This window comes from Microcaecilia unicolor, chromosome 6, assembly GCF_901765095.1.
Source record: "Microcaecilia unicolor chromosome 6, aMicUni1.1, whole genome shotgun sequence".
Lineage (NCBI taxonomy): Eukaryota > Metazoa > Chordata > Amphibia > Gymnophiona > Siphonopidae > Microcaecilia > Microcaecilia unicolor.
This window is the reverse complement of record NC_044036.1, coordinates 17,888,137-17,906,817: the sequence shown is the minus strand read 5'-3', so window position 1 is coordinate 17,906,817 and position 18,681 is coordinate 17,888,137. Positions and strand designations below refer to the sequence as shown.

General features: G+C 47.4%; 1 protein-coding gene across 2 annotated transcripts in view; it reads right to left on the bottom strand.

Moving 5' to 3' along the window:
• Positions 1 to 18,681, bottom strand: part of LOC115471796 (cytochrome P450 4B1-like) — a 165,914-nt gene that overhangs the window by 102,994 nt on the left and 44,239 nt on the right. For both annotated transcript variants that reach the window (XM_030205629.1, XM_030205630.1), the window contains exons 4-6: positions 17,595 to 17,722; positions 17,014 to 17,138; positions 4,055 to 4,206 (exon numbers count right to left, since the gene is read on the bottom strand). In XM_030205629.1, coding sequence (XP_030061489.1) covers positions 4,055 to 4,206; positions 17,014 to 17,138; positions 17,595 to 17,722 — 405 coding nt within the window. The remainder of the gene's footprint in view (positions 1 to 4,054; positions 4,207 to 17,013; positions 17,139 to 17,594; positions 17,723 to 18,681) is intronic.

Sequence of the window (18,681 nt, the reverse complement as noted above, 5' to 3'; positions counted from 1 at the left end):
AAGGGAAGTTTCGCCTCACCAATTTACTTCATTTCTTTGAAGGTGTGAATAAACATATGGATAAAGGCAGGGCTTAATTTGTGCCAGATGGGATGGAATGGTGTTCAGCACTTCTTAAGCTTTAGGAAGTGATATCATTGTTACAATTCTCTGCCTGCCAAAAAATTTCTCCTCCATCCATCTATCCCCCCCCCCCCCCATCCACTTTACCTTATTTGTTTGTTTCTCTCTCTCTCTCTCTCTCTCTCTCTCTCTCTCTCTCACCCTTACTCTTCTCTCAGCATTTTGTATTCCCTACTTTTGGCACCTCTGCCAAGTCATAACAAGCAAAGACAGACAGGGCCAGCTTTCCGCACGCACTGCTCTTTCCGCTGCTGGTCCTGCCTCCCTCCTCTGAAACAGGAAGTTACATCTGAGGGAGATAGAGGCGGGGCTGGCAGCTGAAACAGAAGCATGTGCAGAGACGAGCTAGTCCCACACATTTTTGCTGGTTATGAATGCAGGTCCAGCAGAGGTGCCATTGGGAGGGAACAAAATGAACTAAATGAGGGATAGAGTGAAAGAACGAACCTGAGGCAATTATGCTGGGGTGTGTTGCCTAGGGAAATGCTAGGGTGGCAGTGAATGATGGGAGAAGAGCCCGATGTAATGCCAGGGTGAGGTTGAATGTGGGCAGAGCCTGATGCAATGCTAGGCTGGGCTGGGCTGGGCTGGGGTGGTGAAGTGAGGCTGGGTGGAGAGGCAGAAGTAATGATGGAGTGGGATGAAGTTGGGTTGAGAGCTTGAGTTAATGCTAGGGTGAGGATGAGGGGTGGGATGAGAGCCTGAGGCAAAATGCTGGGCTGGGTTGGGGTGATGAAGTGAGGTTGGGTGGAGAACCTGAGGCAATACTGTAGTGGGGTGGGGTGAGGTTGGGTGGAGAGCCTGAGGTAATGCTAGGGTGAGGATGAGGGTGAGGGATGAGGGGTAAGGGGTGGGAGGAGAGCCTTAGGCAATGCTGGGCTGGATTGGGGTGGTGATGTGAGGTTGGGTGGAGAGCCCAGGGCAATGCTAGAGTAGGGTAGGGTAGGGTGGTGGGGGCACTGAGCCTGAGGCAATGCTGAAGTGAGGCAAAGTGGAGTGGGGTGGGGTAGGGGATTTGAGGAGAGCCCAAGCTAATGCTGGGGTGGCTGGACAATAATGGATGGGAGGGGGAGAAAGACAGAGGCAATGCTGGATGGGCTGGAGAGAGAGACAGGGGCAATGATGCATGCTAAAAGGAGAAAGAGAGACAAGTCAGTGCTGGATGGATGAGGGCAATTCTGCATGGGGTGAAAGATAGGGCAATGTTGGATGGGGAAAGAGACACACACACCCACGGGGGCAAAGCTGAATGGGAGGAGGGCAGTGTTGCATGTGGGAGAGAGGAAGACAGGGCAACGCTGAATGGAGGGAGGGAGGAAGGTGGGTGGGAGGAAGAAGAGAGAGACAGAGGTAGACAGGTAATGCTGCATGCCAGAGTCAGAGAGAGACGGAAAGAAAGGGGCAATGTTGAGTGGTGGAGAAGAGAGACAGAGAAGAAATGCTGGATAGCAGAGGGGGGAGAGAAAAAGAGATATTCTGGATGGGGGGAGGGAGATACACACACACACACCACACAGAGGATAGTGGTGGAGAGACGGAGAGACAGAGGAGATGCTTGATGATGGTGGGGGGGGAGAAGTTAGTGAAAGACTAGGAATAAGAGGAAGGAGAATGGGAGGGCCAGGCAAGGGAAGGAGATGGAAAGCTGTAGGTAGACAATGTAAAAAAAAGAGAGATTGAAGAATGGTAATAAGAATGAATGAAATCTGAAAGCAACGGAGTTGGATGTAGTGGAGGAGGTTTTGGCCTTCGAAAGCTAGTAAAAATGTATTAAGTTAGTCCAGAAAAAGAACCACATTATTTTCCAATTTTGGTTTATTTAATTTTTAATACAGTGGTTGGAATATGTTACTTTTTGAATGTTATATCTACTTCTTTATATTTCATGCACAGTCTGGCTTTTAGGGGTCCTTTTACTAAGGTGCACTGAAAAATGGCCTGCAGTAGTGTACACTTGTGTTTTGGACGCGTGCAGAATTCTTTTTTAGTGTACCTACAAAAAATGCCTTTGGGGGGGGGGGGGGGGGGGGGGGGGTTGGCTACTGTTGGGAGCAGAAATCTGTCCCAGTATGGCTACTCTTACGTTCAGAGAAAAATGTCTTCCATTATTGCAAATGAATTTATTTCCTGGGAATTTCATGAATTTGTGATCACCAGTACTGAGCAGGATTGTAGATCATTGCACTGATTGACAGAACAGAGGTCAACTTTTTTTTCTCTCATTTTGCTCTGTGCCCCTCAGTACTAGAACTATTGTTTCTGGATCCTTCCACTATGCAGAATAGGAGTATTAGAGGCAGAAGGAAGAGAGAGAATCCCAAACACTGGCAGTTTTCAAAGTTGGGGGGAGAGGGAACTAACAAAAAATGTATTTATCTGAATTGAGGAGGCTTTGTAGAAACAATTACTATCTCATTTTCGAAAGGGATCGCCGGCGATCTTCCGACACAAATCAGGAGATCGCCGGCGATCTCTTGATCCCGGCCAAATCGGTATTATCAAAAGCCAATTGTGGCCAGCCCCAACTGCTTTTTCGTTTCGGCGCCGGCCAACCTTTTAAGGGGGCGTGTTGGTAGGGTAGCAAAGGGGGGCGAGGCGTGGTTATGAGATGGCCGGCTTCACCTCATAATGAAAAAAAAAATGCCCGACTCGAACGAGCATTTCGCCGGCTGGCCGGACTTGGTCCATTTAGTTTTAGGACCAAGTCTGAAAAAAGTGCCCCCACTGACCAGATGACCACCGGAGGGAAGCGGGGATCACCTCCCCTTACTCCTCCAGTGGTCACCAACCCCCTCCCACCCAAAAAAAACCCAAACATTTTTTGCCAGCCTGTATGCCAGCCTGAAATGTCATACCCAGCTCCCTGACAGCAGTATGCAGGTCCCTGGAGCAGTTTTTAGTGGGTGCAGTGCAGTTCAGGCAGGTGGACCCAGGCCTATCCCCCCCCTACCTATTACACTTGTGGTGGTTAATGTTGAGCCCTCCAAAAAACCCCAAAACCCACTGCACCCATATGTAGGTGCCCCCCTTCATCCCTTAGGGCTATGGTAATGGTGTAGAGTTGTGGCGAGTGGGTTTTGGGGGGGATTTGGGGGGCTCAGCACCCAAGGTAAGGGTGCTATGCACCTGGAAGCTATTTTTTTTTTAATTTTTAAAGTGCCTCCTAGGGTGCCCGGTTGGTGTCCTGGCATGTCAGGGGGGGCCAGTGCACTACAAATGCTGGCTCCTCCCACGCCCAAATGCCTTGCAGTTGTCCAGGCCTGAGATGGCCAGGCCCGGTTTCCATTATGGCTGGAAAACGAAGCCGGCCATCTCATGTAAACCCGGCGATCCACCAGCGATCCTGCTCTAAACCCGGCGAGCGATTTGGTCGGCGCCAAGTGAATTTCGAAAATACTCTTGGCTTCGCCCCCTCGCGGAGCCAGCCCCGAAGCTGGCCGGCGCCATTGGATTATGCCGCTCATAGTCAACCAACTGTATCTGACTGGTCATACTTCCTTCCTTCTCTACCTCAGCATATTTCAAACTACCTATTGGAACTGCTAAGAAGTGACCTAGAGGTTACTGGGTTCAGATTCAAGAAAACTAGGGTTTGTTGCCACTTCTCCCACTGATGCTCCTCGTGACCCTGGGGCATCCATTTTTCCACAGGCACCAATTTAGGTTGTAAAGCTCTTTTTGAAGCAGGGCCGTATTTGAACTGTAATATCTTGAGCAGGGTTAGAAAGGTGGCTAAATAAATCCTGTCTAAAAATGAGAAAATCCCAGTCACTTTACTAGCTTAAGCTCTTTTATTTCAGAAGCCCCCACAAAAATCGGGCGGGGAAACGATTAGAACCCACATCTTCCTTCTCGCTATAAATTTACATTTTGCAGTGGGCAGAAGAGTTTAGACAAAGTGTATTCAAAAAATAATATGCTGAGGAAATACCTGTGTGCTGATGAGCCAGTCTGCAGGCCTTCCGAAAGCGAAATCCTTGGGGACTTAAGTAGAAAATGAGGTTACTCTGGAATAGAAACCAACGGAATCTGAGGTCCACCAAGGAGCAGAGGTCATAAATGGCTTTTATGTAGGCGCTGTCACTGCAAGAAAAGAAAAAGGAAGGCTAAATTGCGTAAGAACATACGTCAAACTGATAGTCCATCTAGCCCAGAAAGAGACTGATGGTCAATCTAGCCCTGTATCTTTCTTCTAACGGTGGCAAATTCAGGTCGCAAGTACCCGACAGAACCCCAAAGAGTAGCAAGATTCCATGTCCCGGATCCCAGAGATAAGTAGTGATTTTCCCTATGTCTAGGGTTATCATATGGCTCCAGTAAAAAGAGGACAGATTGAGCCAGTCCGGATTTTACTTCCACTCGGATTGGCTCAATCTGTCTTCCTTTTTTTGGAGCCATATGGTAACCCTACCCATCTCTATCTTAGTAGCAGATTATGGACTTTTCTATATTAACTGCTTTTACCACTTGCACTGAGGTGGAGGGGCATTTTCGATATGATGTCTAAGTACTACCTACAATTAATCATGTGCTGAATATTGACTTGGTCGGTTAAGCTGAAACTGGCCAAAAAAACACGAGGATATTCAATGCCAGACACCAGAAACAGCCCGGCATTGACTATCCAGACTCAGTGAAGACCCCGCAGGAGACAACCCAGCTACCTCCCGTGGTCTGAATATCGGCACCTTGGAATCTAACTTGCCTGTGCTTACGCTGCTTCTTGTTTTCTTCATTCGGATCTTTCTTCCATTTTTTTTGAAAGATATTATTTTGACTCAGCCTCTTTCATGTCACCTTTTAACCATGTTAGCTGTCATTTGTCCTTCTTTCCACTTTTATTAATACAAGGTACAGAAGCAGAAAGTTGAACCTCTAATATTACTTATTGTAAAATAATCTATGATGTGTCCCGAATGATTCCCAGGAAGATACCTTCTTCTTCACCTTCTCTCTTTCTCTTTCCCTCCTTGGGGATCAGCACGATCCCTTCAGACTGTTTCTGGCTCTTGGATAAAGTACTGACAGTTTATAACATTTTGCTCTGGATACCTAAAGAATACCACAACCATATTCAGTCATTTATGGCCCCTATTCATATTCTCTTCCTAGCCCTGTCCCTTCCTAATCTTTTCCCTCACCCCCTACCTCTCTCCGCTACAGGAACTCACTGCCCATCCATCGACTTCATCACCTCACCTTCTCTCCTACCCTCTTCCTCCCTCTTGGCTTTTAATCTCCGCCTCTTTCTTCCGTCCATTTTGCCTTCCCCATTCCACCTAAATACCTCTCGCCTTCGACGCCTTCATGGCCACACCTCTCCTACTCTCCTCCGCTCTCTTTTACTCCTTCTCTTACTCTCAGCCGGTGACATCAATCCCAATCCTGGCCCCCCTCACCAACTATTATCCCAACCCTACAGATCTCACCGCGACCTCTCTAACCTCATCTCTATTTCTCTACTCCCCTCCTCTTCTCTGCCCTTCTCTTGCGCCCTATGGAATGCCCGCTCTATCTGTAACAAACTCGCCTATATCCATGACCTTTTTATCTCGCGTCACCTCCATCTGCTCGCCATAACAGAAACCTGGCTCTGCCCTGATGACTCTGCTTCAGTCGCAGCCCTGTGCCATGGTGGTTATCTATTTTCACATACTCCTCGCCCTGCTGGCCGTGGGGGCGGTGTTGGACTACTTCTCTCTCCCTCCTCCAGATTTCAACCCCTTCTTCCACCTCAATCTCACTGTTTTTCCTCCTATGAAGCCCACTCTATCCGCCTTTTCTCTCCTCTGCCTCTTCGAATAGCGGTCATTTATCGTCCCCCTGATAAGTCCCTTTCATCCTTTCTCAGTGACTTTGATGCCTGGCTTGCCTTCTTCCATGATCCTTCCTCCCCCTCTCTCATCCTTGGTGACTTGAATATTCCTGCTAATGATCCTTCCAACTCTTCTATTTCCAAGTTACTCGCTTTAACGTCCTCCTTTAATCTCCAACTATGCTCCACCTCCCCCACTCATCAAAATGGTCACTGTCTTGATCTCATCTTCTCCTCCAACTGTTCACCCTCTAGTTTCCTTGCCTCTGATCTTCCCTCCTCTGATCACCATCTTATAACTTTCACACTTAAATCTCCTCCCTCCCAGTCCCGTCCTATCTTATCTCATTTATCTAGGAATCTTCACGATATTGATCCTTCATCTCTATCCTCCCATGTTTCAAACCTCCTCTCTACTGTGGCACCATCCACATCTGTTAACGAGGCTGTTTCTTCTTACAACAATACTCTATCCTCTGCCTTAGACACTCTTGCACCTTTGATGACCCGCCCTGTAAGGCGTACAAAACCCCAACCTTGGCTGACTTCTAATATCCGCTACCTACGTTCCTGTACCCGCTCCGCCGAAAGCCTCTGGCGGAAATCTCGGGCCCTTGCTGATTTCCTACACTTTAAGTTCATGCTGACCTCCTTCCAATCTGCTCTTTTACGTGCCAAACAGGATTATTATATCCAACTGACCAACTCTCTTGGCTCTAATCCTTGACTTCTCTTCACCACATTGAACTCCCTCCTCAAGGTGCCCCCTCCCCCAACTCCCCCTTCATTATCTCCTCAGACCCTTGCTGAATTCTTTCACAACAAGGTTGAAAAGATAAACCTTGCTTTCTCTACCTCACCACCTCTCCCTCCACTAGTCCGTTCCCCTCTCTCTCCTTCCCCTCATTCCCTTTCCTCCTTTCCTGAAGTTACTATTGAGGAAACTACACTTCTCCTTTCTTCCTCAAAATGTACCACCTGTTCCTCTGATCCCATTCCCACCCACCTTCTTAATGCCATCTCTCCTGCTCTTATTCCTTTTATCTGTCACATTCTCAACCTCTCACCTTCCACTGCGACTGTCCCTGCTGCCTTTAAACATGCTGTGGTCACACCTCTCCTTAAGAAGCCTTCACTCGACCCTACTTGTCCCTCTAATTACCGACCCATCTCCCTCCTTCCTTTTCTCTCCAAATTACTTGCCGCTGCCTTGATTTTCTCTCCTCACATGCTATTCTTGACCCACTACAATCTGGTTTTCGCCCTCTCCACTCAACCGAAACTGCGCTTACTAAAGTCTCCAATGACCTATTACTGGCTAAATCCAGAGGTCAATATTCCATCCTCATTCTTCTTGATCTTTCCGCTGCTTTTGACACTGTTGATCACAGCATACTTCTCGATACCCTGTCCTCACTTGGATTCCAGGGCTCTGTCCTTTCCTGGTTCTCTTCCTACCTCTCCCTCCGCACCTTTAGTGTTCACTCTGGTGGATCCTCTTCTACTTCTATCCCTCTGCCTGTCGGCGTACCTCAGGGTTCTGTTCTTGGTCCCCTCCTCTTTTCTATCTACACTTCTTCCCTTGGTTCATTAATCTCATCCCATGGCTTTTCCTACCATCTCTATGCTGATGACTCCCAAATCTACCTTTCTACTCCTGATATCTCACCTTGCATCCAAACCAAAGTTTCAGCGTGCTTGTCTGACATTGCTGTCTGGATGTCTCAATGCCACCTGAAATTAAATATGACCAAAACCGAGCTTCTCATTTTTCCCCCCAAACCCACCTCCCCGCTCCCCCCGTTTTCTATTTCTGTTGATGGCTCTCTCATTCTCCCTGTCTCCTCAGCTCGAAATCTTGGGGTCATCTTTGACTCTTCTCTCTCCTTCTCTGCTCATATCCAGCAGATTGCCAAGACCTGTCGTTTCTTTCTTTACAACATCCATAAAATCCGCCCCTTTCTTTCCGAGCACTCTACCAAAACCCTCATCCACACCCTTGTCACCTCTCGTTTAGACTACTGCAATCTGCTTTTTGCTGGCCTCCCACTTAGTCACCTCTCCCCTCTCCAGTCGGTTCAAAACTCTGCTGCCCGTCTCATCTTCCGTCAGGGTCGCTTTACTCATACTACCCCTCTCCTCAAGACCCTTCACTGGCTCCCTATCCGTTTTCGCATCCTGTTCAAACTTCTTCTACTAACCTATAATGTACTCACTCTGCTGCTCCCCAGATTTCTAGATAAATTAGATAGGATAGGACGGAACTGGGAGGGGGGAGATTTAAGTGTGAAAGTTATAAGATGGTGATCAGAGGAGGGATGATCAGAGGCAAGGAAACTAGAAGGTGAACAGTTGGAGGAGAAGATGAGATCAAGACAGTGACCATTTTGATGAGTGGGGGAGGTGGAGCATAGTTGGAGATTAAAGGAGGACGTTAAAGCGAGTAACTTGGAAATAGAAGAGTTGGAAGGATCATTAGCAGGAATATTCAAGTCACCAAGGATGAGAGAGGGGGAGGAAGGATCATGGAAGAAGGCAAGCCAGGCGTCAAAGTCACTGAGAAAGGATGAAAGGGACTTACCAGGGGGACGATAAATGACCGCTATTCGAAGAGGCAGAGGAGAGAAAAGGCGGATAGAGTGGACTTCAAAGGAGGAAAAACAGTGAGATTGAGGTGGAAGAAGGGGTTGAAATCTGGAGGAGGGAGAGAGAAGTAGTCCAACACCGCCCCCACGGCCAGCAGGGCGAGGAGTATGTGAAAATAGATAACCGCCATGGCACAGGGCTGCGACTGAAGCAGAGTCATCAGGGCAGAGCCAGGTTTCTCCACTACTGCCAACTCCAGCCTTCTGTCTCGCTGCACCCTACACCTGGAATAAACTTCCTGAGCCCCTACGTCTTGCCCCATCCTTGGCCACCTTTAAATCTAGACTGAAAGCCCACCTCTTTAACATTGCTTTTGACTCGTAACCACTCGCCTCCACTTACCCTCCTCTCTTCCTTCCCGTCCACATTAATTGATTTGATTTGCTTACTTTATTTATTTTTTGTCTATTAGATTGTAAGCTCTTTGAGCAGGGACTGTCTTTCTTCTATGTTTGTGCAGCGCTGCGTATGCCTTGTAGCGCTATAGAAATGCTAAATAGTAGTAGTAGTAGTAGTAACCTCCCCTAGGATCTCCGAGAAAGAAGGGCTTATCTCCTAGGAGAAACAAAAGACCTCTTGGGAACTCACTCCCTCTCTTCCCCATGAAGGCAAGTGAAACGTACACTGTTAGAAAAGTATTTTAGGTTATTTTCTGAGTTGGAATCTAGCAGTACCATTAGGAGTGAGGTTCCTCTCCACACACAGAAATTGGGTTCTCAAGAGTTCGACTGAGATGTACCTGGGTGTCAGGTCCTTTCCTACAGCTTAGTCTTTTCTTCCTTTCATTTATCTCACTGATAGGCAGACGATTACCTCTATTGTGGGTCAATGATGGTATTTAGATTTCCATTCTGTAATTGTTGGTTTTATTGTTCACTTGTCTTTAAATTGTTCTCTTGTCTTTTAGATTGTAAGCTCTTTGAACAGGGACTGTCCTTCTATGTTTGAATTGTACAGCGCTGCGTAACCCTAGTAGCGCTTTAGAAATGTTTGTTGTTGTTGTTGTTGTTTATATGTTTGGTGTGCCATGTAGAGTGACTTTGGAGATGCAGTCTTTAAGTGTAATATCTGACTTCTGGGTGAGCTCCAGTCTGAGTTGTGATTAAGTTAGTCACATAGATGCAACTACTACGACTGAACTCTGTAAGCGTGCAAAGAGAGGAACGAGGACGCTTGCTCCCACAACGGTCTTTTTAAAGACTATCTTTTACTGAAGATCTTCCTTCATCAGTTGTTCGGAAGTTATCTGCAAATAAGACTCCTGATGTGGGCCTAACGGCCGAAACACAACATTGTGTCGAGTCTTCATACTTCAATAAACTTCTCGTTATACATCTTCTCAGTCTTTGGTATCCTTGGTCGCCCTCCCACTTTTATTTTACACCACGGGCGGCTCAGACAGCCTCTCCTTGCTCCCTGATCTCCTGTGAAGAAGACCCTGGGTTCTGTTTTTTTTACACTTTGTCTCCTCCTGCCCTCTTTGAAAATAATGCACGCATGCACAATGGTTCAGGCATATGTGCAATATTTGCAAAGAGTGTGTAGTATTATCAGCAAAAAAAAAACAAAAAAAGGACACATTTTTTTCTGCTTGTTTTCATTTGTTATCAGTATGTGACATAGGTTGTTGACATTTATGACAGCCCATCCCTAGTGGCCATTATTAAGTGGCACAGATAATGCACTGGTATGATATCATCTACCGTTACTACATAATCATTTCTAAAAGCGGAGGATTAATCTCATCCACAAGCTGAAAATAACTTACCTTTCAGTCAAATGAAAACCTCTGGTTTTGCGCAATTAGCTTTAGATTCAAGTATAATGTGACCTTCAATAGATCCAATATGTTATCTGATCACACTTTAAGTGTCTTCCATGGGTATGACCATGGGTTATGAACCAACCGAAGAAGAAGGAATTGAAAGAGCAGCCTCAAAAATGGGTATGATGGAGCGATAGAGACCTGACATGGGCCGTGTTTCGGCAATCTGCCTGCTTCAGGGGTCAACAGTGTATTGTTCTGTCTAATCGAATGACATTTAATCTAATATATGTTCTCGCTCCCGGTGCAACTCACGCCCCATCTTCCTTCTTCCGCTATGATCCCCCCCCCCCCCCTCCCAAACTTTGCAATTCCATGGGCTTTAGGGAATCACATGGTTCAGGGAAAAGGAAAGGGAAATGGGATTTGATATACCGCCTTTCTGTGGTTTTAGCAACCACAGAAAGAGGTCACAGCGGGAGGAGAAGGATGGAGCCAGAGTTGTGTCTGGAGTGAGAACATATGTTGGATTAAATGTTATTGGATTACACAGTTGGAACAATACATTGTTGACCCCTGAAGCAGGCAGATTGCCGAAACACGGCTCTTGTCGGGTCTCTATTGTTCCTTCATACCCATCTTTGAGACCCATTGTGCTTTCTTCTTATTGTTACAGCCGTGGGTGAGCCGTGGAGCCTCCAATTTGCGTTTCAGGCCCACCCAGTCAGTAGCCGAGACCCAGGTCAATAACAGAACTGGAGGCAGTGTCAATATCCATACTGCCTAGGGCCTACCCAAATTAATTTCAGGCCCCACCAAAAAATCAAATATCCTGAAAAACTTGTTTACATCATAGATAAAAGCATTGGTCGATATTCAGCGGTAAGCATATTGTAAGCTGCTCACAGTCACAGGCTGAGTTTACCCTAGGAATTTAACATGGGGCATGTCTGGTGTGATGTATAGGACACCCTCCTGGTTCCCCTGTTGTTTTTCCAGTGGTGTACCAAGGGGGGGGGGGGGGCGGTGGCGGCGGTCCGCCCCGGGTGCACGCCGCTGGGGGGGGGGGTGCCGCGTGCGCCTGTCCTTTGTTCGTTCCATGCTCCCTCTGCCCCGGAACAGGTTACTTCCTGTTCCGGGGCAGAGGGAGCATGGAACGAACGAAGGGCAGGCGCGCGCGGCACCCCTCCAGCGGCGTGCACCCGGGGGGGTTCTTTTGCGGGGGGTGTCCTTTCGCCGGGGGGGGTCGCACTGCATCCGGGGGGGGGGGGGGCGCTGCACCCGGGGGGCGGGGCGCATCAGCGATCCGCCCTGGGTGTCAGCCCCCCTAGGAATGCCACTGTGTTTTTCATATCTTATTGCCACTGGAAATACCATTTAAAGGAAGAAGAATTTACCTGGGTAGCTGGGTGTGTGTCCCTGGAATGGTTGCAGCAGAATTACCAAGAGGGCAGATTCCCCAGGTTCTAAACCCTTCCCAGTAGTGCTTAGTGATGTCTTACTCAGGACAGACATAGAACTCCTGGAAGGGAGAAAACCTGGCATGGTCTCAGTCAGGGAGGTGCTCCACACCTGTAGTTCTTTCCTGGAAGGAAAGGAGTCAGTCCAAAAGAACATAGGACTTAGATCCAACCTGTGCTCCTGGCTCAGGAAGCAGTATACCAGTGAGGCTTGCAAACTGGTGGGACCGGTTTCTCTCCAGGAAGACTGCTAATGTAACAAGCCTGCTGTTATCTGAGAGGGGAGGACAGGAGAAGGAGAGCAATCTGCCTGAGGCAGAAGAGACCTTCCTCACAGAGAACCAGCTGCAAAGGGGTAAACAGGCTACCCAACCCAGGGGGAAGAGGATCCTAAAGTTAATGCAAAGCCTGGTCAGTGAGAGAAGGGGAAAGAACTGGTGGCCGGACCTCACTGGGGAAATGCTGTTGTGTGACCTGCCTGGAGAGAGAGAGAGAGAGAGTAAAATTTGTTCTGGAAGGAGAGAGGTGTGGTAGTAGTGTTAGTCCACTCTTAACGGTTATCAATAGAAATCAAACAAAATAAAACGAAGAAGGGCAACCTTCGAAAGCTAATCAAGAAATGTATTAAGTTATGTCCAATAAAAAAGGTATCATCTTATTTTCTTTTCCATGTTTTATTTTGTTTGATTTCTATAGATTCTACATGGAATGTTGCTATTCCACTAGCAACATTCCATGTAGAAGTTGGCCCTTGTAGATCACCAATGTGGCCGCGCAGGCTTCTGCTTCTGTGAGTCTGACGTCCTGCACGTACATGCAGGACGTCAGACTCACAGAAACAGAAGCCTGCGCAGCCTTCTACATGGAATGTTGCTAGTGGAATAGCAACATTCCATGTAGAATCTCAAAGAATAGCAACATTCCATGTAGAATCTCCAATGGTATCTATTTTACTGTCATAGTAATGCTTGAATGTTTTCACTTATATACACTGTCAGCTAGCACATTTGCTTATTTCCGATCTGAGGAAGAAGGGCAACCTTGGAAAGCTAATCAAGAAATGTATTATGTCCAATAAAAAAGGTATCATCTTATTTTCTTTTCCATGTTTTATTTTCTTTGATTTCTATTGATAACCTTCTGGAAGGAGAAAACAACCCATATCCTCAGCTGCAGCCACGTGGAGGGTACAGACAGAGACTGTTCTTGGGACAGTCCTAGCCAACGAAATCGCCCGGTCAGAGAGAGGTTTGTTAAGGGCACAGCTCTAGGCTGTGTCCTGGAAATGCTAGTTCAAACATAAGAAACTTATGAACTGCTATGGACTCAAACTACAAGCTTGATTAGAGAAGAAACCATTCCAGTACTGTTTTTGCATGAATTCTTTGGGCAACGTGAAGGGAAAGCAGTTCCAGTGCGTAGCTAGGGGGGGGGGAGCAGTCGCTCCCCCAAACAGGTTTGTAGAAAAAATGGCGCCTATGCGCCTCTTGCCAATATTTTTTTTCTGCCCTCTCCCAAGCGAGGCTCCAATCTTTTCCTGCCTCTTCTGCCTGCTCTCCACGTCCGCGTGGTCTGCTCACTTTTACTGCCCTGAAGCACCGTTCTCCCTCCAGCACCGGCGATTCCCATAGTCAGCCTTCTGCCAGCGTGCGTCGTCGAGGCATCTCTTCAGGCGCGTCCCGTCTACTCTGCAACTTCCTGTTTTCCGCAAAGGTGGGACGCGCGTCTGAGGAGAGGCCCCGATGACGCACGCTGGCAGAAGGCTGACTATGGGAATTGCCGGTGCTGGAGGGAGAACGGCGCTTCAGGGCAGTAAAAATGGCCTGACCACGCGGACGGGGAGAACAGGCAGAAGAGAGGGAGAAATGCAAAACTCGGGAGGGGATGGAGAAGGGAGAAAGCGCTGCCCAAGACCAGAGTGGAAGTGAACCTATCTAATCCACTGTAAGCAAGGTAAGGAAGCCAATTTGTAATCTGTTTCCACTTTCCATCCCCCTCCTCCCCCACGCAGCCGTCATTTCAGTTCACTCAAAATAAAGCAAGCAAACTTATGAGGTGCATACACCTTTTCATTCTTTATCTTTAAATATGTTTTTATTTTTAACTTAACAACAAAGCAATACACTGCCCATTGTAAATTACAAGCCTTAAGTCTCCCACAGGGTTTCCAAGGATAACTTCTCTTAGCTATTGTCAGCTGGTCCCTCTTCCACTGACCAGCCAGGGCTGATCCTGCTTAGCTTTGGTCAGAAAGCTCCAACCACTGTCCTGTCCTCGCTCCGTACTCACTGGCTCTGACACCCTTCCCGAATGGCTGTCACCCTTCAGTATTTTACAGCCAGCTCCCACAAAATGCACAGCAACTGCAAGGCTTCTTATAATTAAGGGTTTATTTGGCTTAATCCTTAGCCACACAGGGCACAACCCTTATTGATTCCCTTTTCTTAACATAGTCCAACTCACTTCCTTAGGAAGTCTTAACAAGTGTCCAGCTACTTCTGACCAGGGCCGTGCCAATATGGTAAGCGAGGTAAGCATGGCAGGAGGGCGCCGTCATTTGGGGGGCGCCGCCGCACCATGCTTACCTCCTCGCCCTCCCACTTCCATTGCCCAACTGCCCGTGCTCTCTTCTCTCCTGTCGCAAATCCCTTTTTCTTTTTTTAATACTTTTAATTTTACCTCCGTCCGGCAGCGCAGCGTCAGTGCAGGAGGCGGCGCTCCCGGTCTAGCCTTCCCCTTCGCTCATGTTCCGCCTTCTTCTGACGTCATTTCCTTGACGTCAGAAGAAGGCGGAACATGAGCGAAGGGGAAGGCTAGACACGTCGGGAGCGCCGCCTCCTGCACTGACGCTGCGCTGCCGGGTGGTCACGGAGGTAAAATTAAAAGAAAAAAAAAAGAAAGGGAATAGTTGCCGGAGAGCAGGGGAGAGAGAGGAGCATGCAAGGGCAGGGTTCATGGAAGGGAGAGAGAGGAATTGCTGGATAGGGTCAGGGATGAATGGAGGGGGCAAGGGACAGATGGGCATGGATTGATGGGAGGGTAGGGCTCAGGGAGAGAGGGGAATTGCTGGATAGGGTGAATGGAGGGGGCAGGGGACAGAGGGGCATGGATGGATATGGATTACAGGGCAGGGCTCAGGGAGAGAGGGGAATTGCTGGATAGGGTGAATGGAGGGGGCAGGGGACAGAGGAGCATGGATGGGCATGGATTGGGAGGGCAGGGCTCAGGGAGAGAGGGAAATTGCTGGATAGGGTCAGAGATGAATGGAGGGGGCAAGGGACAGATGGGCATGGATTGATGGGAGGGTAGGGCTCAGGGAGAGAAGGAAATTGCTGGATAGGGATGAATGGAGGGGGCAGGGGACAGATGGGCATGGATGGATATGGATGGATATGGATTGCAGGGCAGGGCTCAGGGAGAGAGGAGAAACTGCTGGACATAAAGGGGAGGGAAGAGAGATGAAGGAGATGAAATGAGGGAAAAGGAAAAGAGGAGAAAAATTGCACATGGATGAAGAAAATAGGCAGAAGCTGAGGACCAGAAATGAAGAAGAAAGGAGGAAAGGAAAGAAATAAATGGAAAGGAAGCCCTGGAAACGGAGTTAAGAGGACAGATAGCCGCAGAATCAGATACTGGGCCAGCATGATCAGAAAAAGAAAATCACCAGACAACAAAGGTAGAAAAAAAAATCATTTTATTTTCATTTTAGTGTTTGGAATATGTGCACTTTGAGAATTTAAACCTTATTTTGCAATGTATAGCAATTTGTTTTCTAAGAATATTGCTGACAATTCCTGTCAGTGTGGTAAGTGGTGAGCGATCATTTTCACCGGGGGGGGGGGGGGCGCCAACTGATAGTCTGCAGGGGGGCGCCAGAGACCCTTGGCACGGCCCCTGCTTCTGACGCTGCTTTAACTCCCCAGCAGTTTGTCAGTTTCATCAGACTTGTCCCCTCCGGGCACTTCTTCACACAATTTCAAATCATTCAACAAGACAGTTTCATTTAATTTCTTCCCCACATCATGTTCCTTCATAATGCTCCCTTCTGCTCACATAGTTAATTCATCAGGCTAACATCCTCCACAGACTTGTTCCCCACTGCAACAACCTTCTTTCCCCAGTCTTAAACAGTTTTGGTATTGTAGCAGACAGGAAATCTTTTGCTTTACCCCCTTGGGTCCGTGCTAGAGCTGAAATCTCTATACACTCCTCCTCCAGCCCCTCAGCTACCTCCGTCTTATCATACTCCATAGCCTCCTCCCCACATGGTTTCCACAGCTGCTCCTCATTACCCCGATCAGAGACCATTTCCCAATCATCCTCCCCACCCTCCAGCTCCTGCAAGTCTGTTCTGTTTACCTTCTGCTACAACAAGATGGTCCCAAGTTAAGCTCAGACTTTCTCACTCCAGTTTAGATTCTTGTATTTATGTCCTGTTTCATCAAGGTTCCTCCTCATCAGGGGCGTAGCCAGACAACAGATTTTGGGTGGGCCTAGGCAAGAAGTGGGTGGGCACCAAATGTTCTCCCCCACCACCACCAAAAGACATCTCAACTGGCAGCAAAATGCTTCTTTCCACCTCGGAAGGCTGCAGCAGGCATGCGCTGAAAACTGAGCATGTGCAGGTGCTGGTATTGTGGAGAATAGCGTTTTCATTACCATCAGGGGGAAGTCTTCAGCTGGTAGAGCTTGGGATCTCCACCAGCTACTGCTAAACATGTGCTGCTGTTGGGTGGGCCTAAGCCCTAAGTGGGTGGGCCCTGGCCCACCCAGGCCCACCTGTGGCTACGCCACTGCTCCTCATAAACAATGATTGAGAAAAAGGCTTCAGTGAATCAAGTCCTTATAGGTCTTCAAAGAGGAATATTTTCCCAGTCTATACAGTCAGCATTGCAAGATACCGTTTGGGATTTCACTGGGATTCAGCAGAATGGGATACTGACAGGGCCGGCCCAATCATTGAGCTAGCCTAGGTGGTTGCCTAGGGCAGCAGCTTCATGGGAGCAGCTGCAGTCACAGCAAAACAATAGACCATGACAGCCAAAGTCAAAGAATCATTAGCACAAATCTTAACCGGCCTTTCTATGGGATGCTTGTGTGATCATGATTGTTGAGATTAATTATCAAAATAATGGGGGGGGGGAGGGACTACAGGTCAAGTGACTGAAAGTTAATTGATGTGGTGTAAAGCTTTGGATACTGACCCTTCATTCTGACAGTTGCTGTTACAACCAAAGGCGCATTTCATGATGCTGTCCAGAGTCATCAAGCTGACGTGCTGGAAAAGTTCCACCGACTTGTCCTCGTTGGCAAATTTTTCCCACTTGTCCTGAAGAGAATAAGAGAAACATATTAAAAATAATCCTACAGAGTACTGTTACCCATGGTAACAGAAGTATCTCTCTCTCTCTCTCTCTCTCTCAACTTCAAGGGAGATACAAAACTCAAGATTCAGAAAGCCATGGCCTTGCTCGGCAACATGATGTGATTATAGTGAATGTTTGATGATGAATTATAAATATCCATCAGTGCTGGAACCATGACCTGATCTTAGTCAGCATCTGAGGAACTGGTGAGCTGTCCTCTTCTGGAAGGTCTCTGTTAAGTATGACACTATTTCATTTGCTTTACTACAGTGGACAAAGATGATGGTTTTATTTTGTTCAAGGAGCAATAACGATCACCTTGTCATCATTCTGTTCTAGCCCTCGTCAACGCAGAAAGTCTATGAGTGTACCAGAAAATGATTTTTAAAATCTTGAACAATTGACATAAGAGTCCTCACCAGCATGATCTTGGTGCAGTCTGACATCTGCTTTGTGTAAGGTTTCAGGATGTCGTAGTGAAAGGCTGGAGTCAGCAGCTTACGGTGTTGGAGCCACTTTGGACCAGAGAGGAGCAGCAATCCTTGCCCTGCCAGGGACACCAGTAACAAATATCTGGTTACATCACTTTGTGAGATCCAGCCCTGTGATTCAAGCTAAAACCCTACACAGGGCTGAGGATACTACAGAGGTAATGTTCAGAATCTCTCAAGGGAAGGAGGCTAAGCTATTGTAAAGTTGTGAGCTGATTCAGTGTATATTCAGACTGACTGTTGGAAAACCATGGTCTATGGCTTCTGGCCAAGGAATGTCTCCCCAATAACTGGATCAAGTAAGGAAAGAGGGCAATGCATAAAAACTGTGGCAAAAAGGGAGGGGACTTCATATACTGCCTTTCTGTGGTTACAATCAAAGCATTTATATATTATATACAGGCACTTATTTTGTATCTGGGACAACAGATGGTTAGGTGACTTGCCTAGAGTCATAAGGAATTGCAGTGGGAACTGAACTCAGTTCCCCAGGATCAAAATCCACTACACTAACCACTAGGCTACTCCTCCACTAGCAACATACCTTGTAGAACCTGAAATAGTAGCAACAGAATCTCAAATAGTAGCAACATTTCATGTAGAATCTCAAATAGTAGCAACAGAATCTCGGATAGTAGCAACATTTCATGTAGAATCTCAAATAGTAGCAACAGAATCTCGGATAGTAGCAACATACCATGTAGAATCTCAAGTAGTAGCAACATTCCATGTTCCACTGCACTAACCACTAGGCTACTCCTCCACTAGCAACATTCTATCTAGAATCTCAAAGAGGGAAAGGGAAATGGGACTTGATACACTGGCTTTCTGTGGTTTTTGGAACTACATTCAAAGCAGTTTACATGTCATATACAGGTGCTTATTTGTACCTGGGGCAATGGATGTTTAGGTGATTTGCCCATAGTCACAAGGAGCTGCAGTGGGAATTCACCCTAGTTCCCCAGGATCATACTCCACTGCACTAACCACTAGGCTTCTCCTCCACTCCATTAAA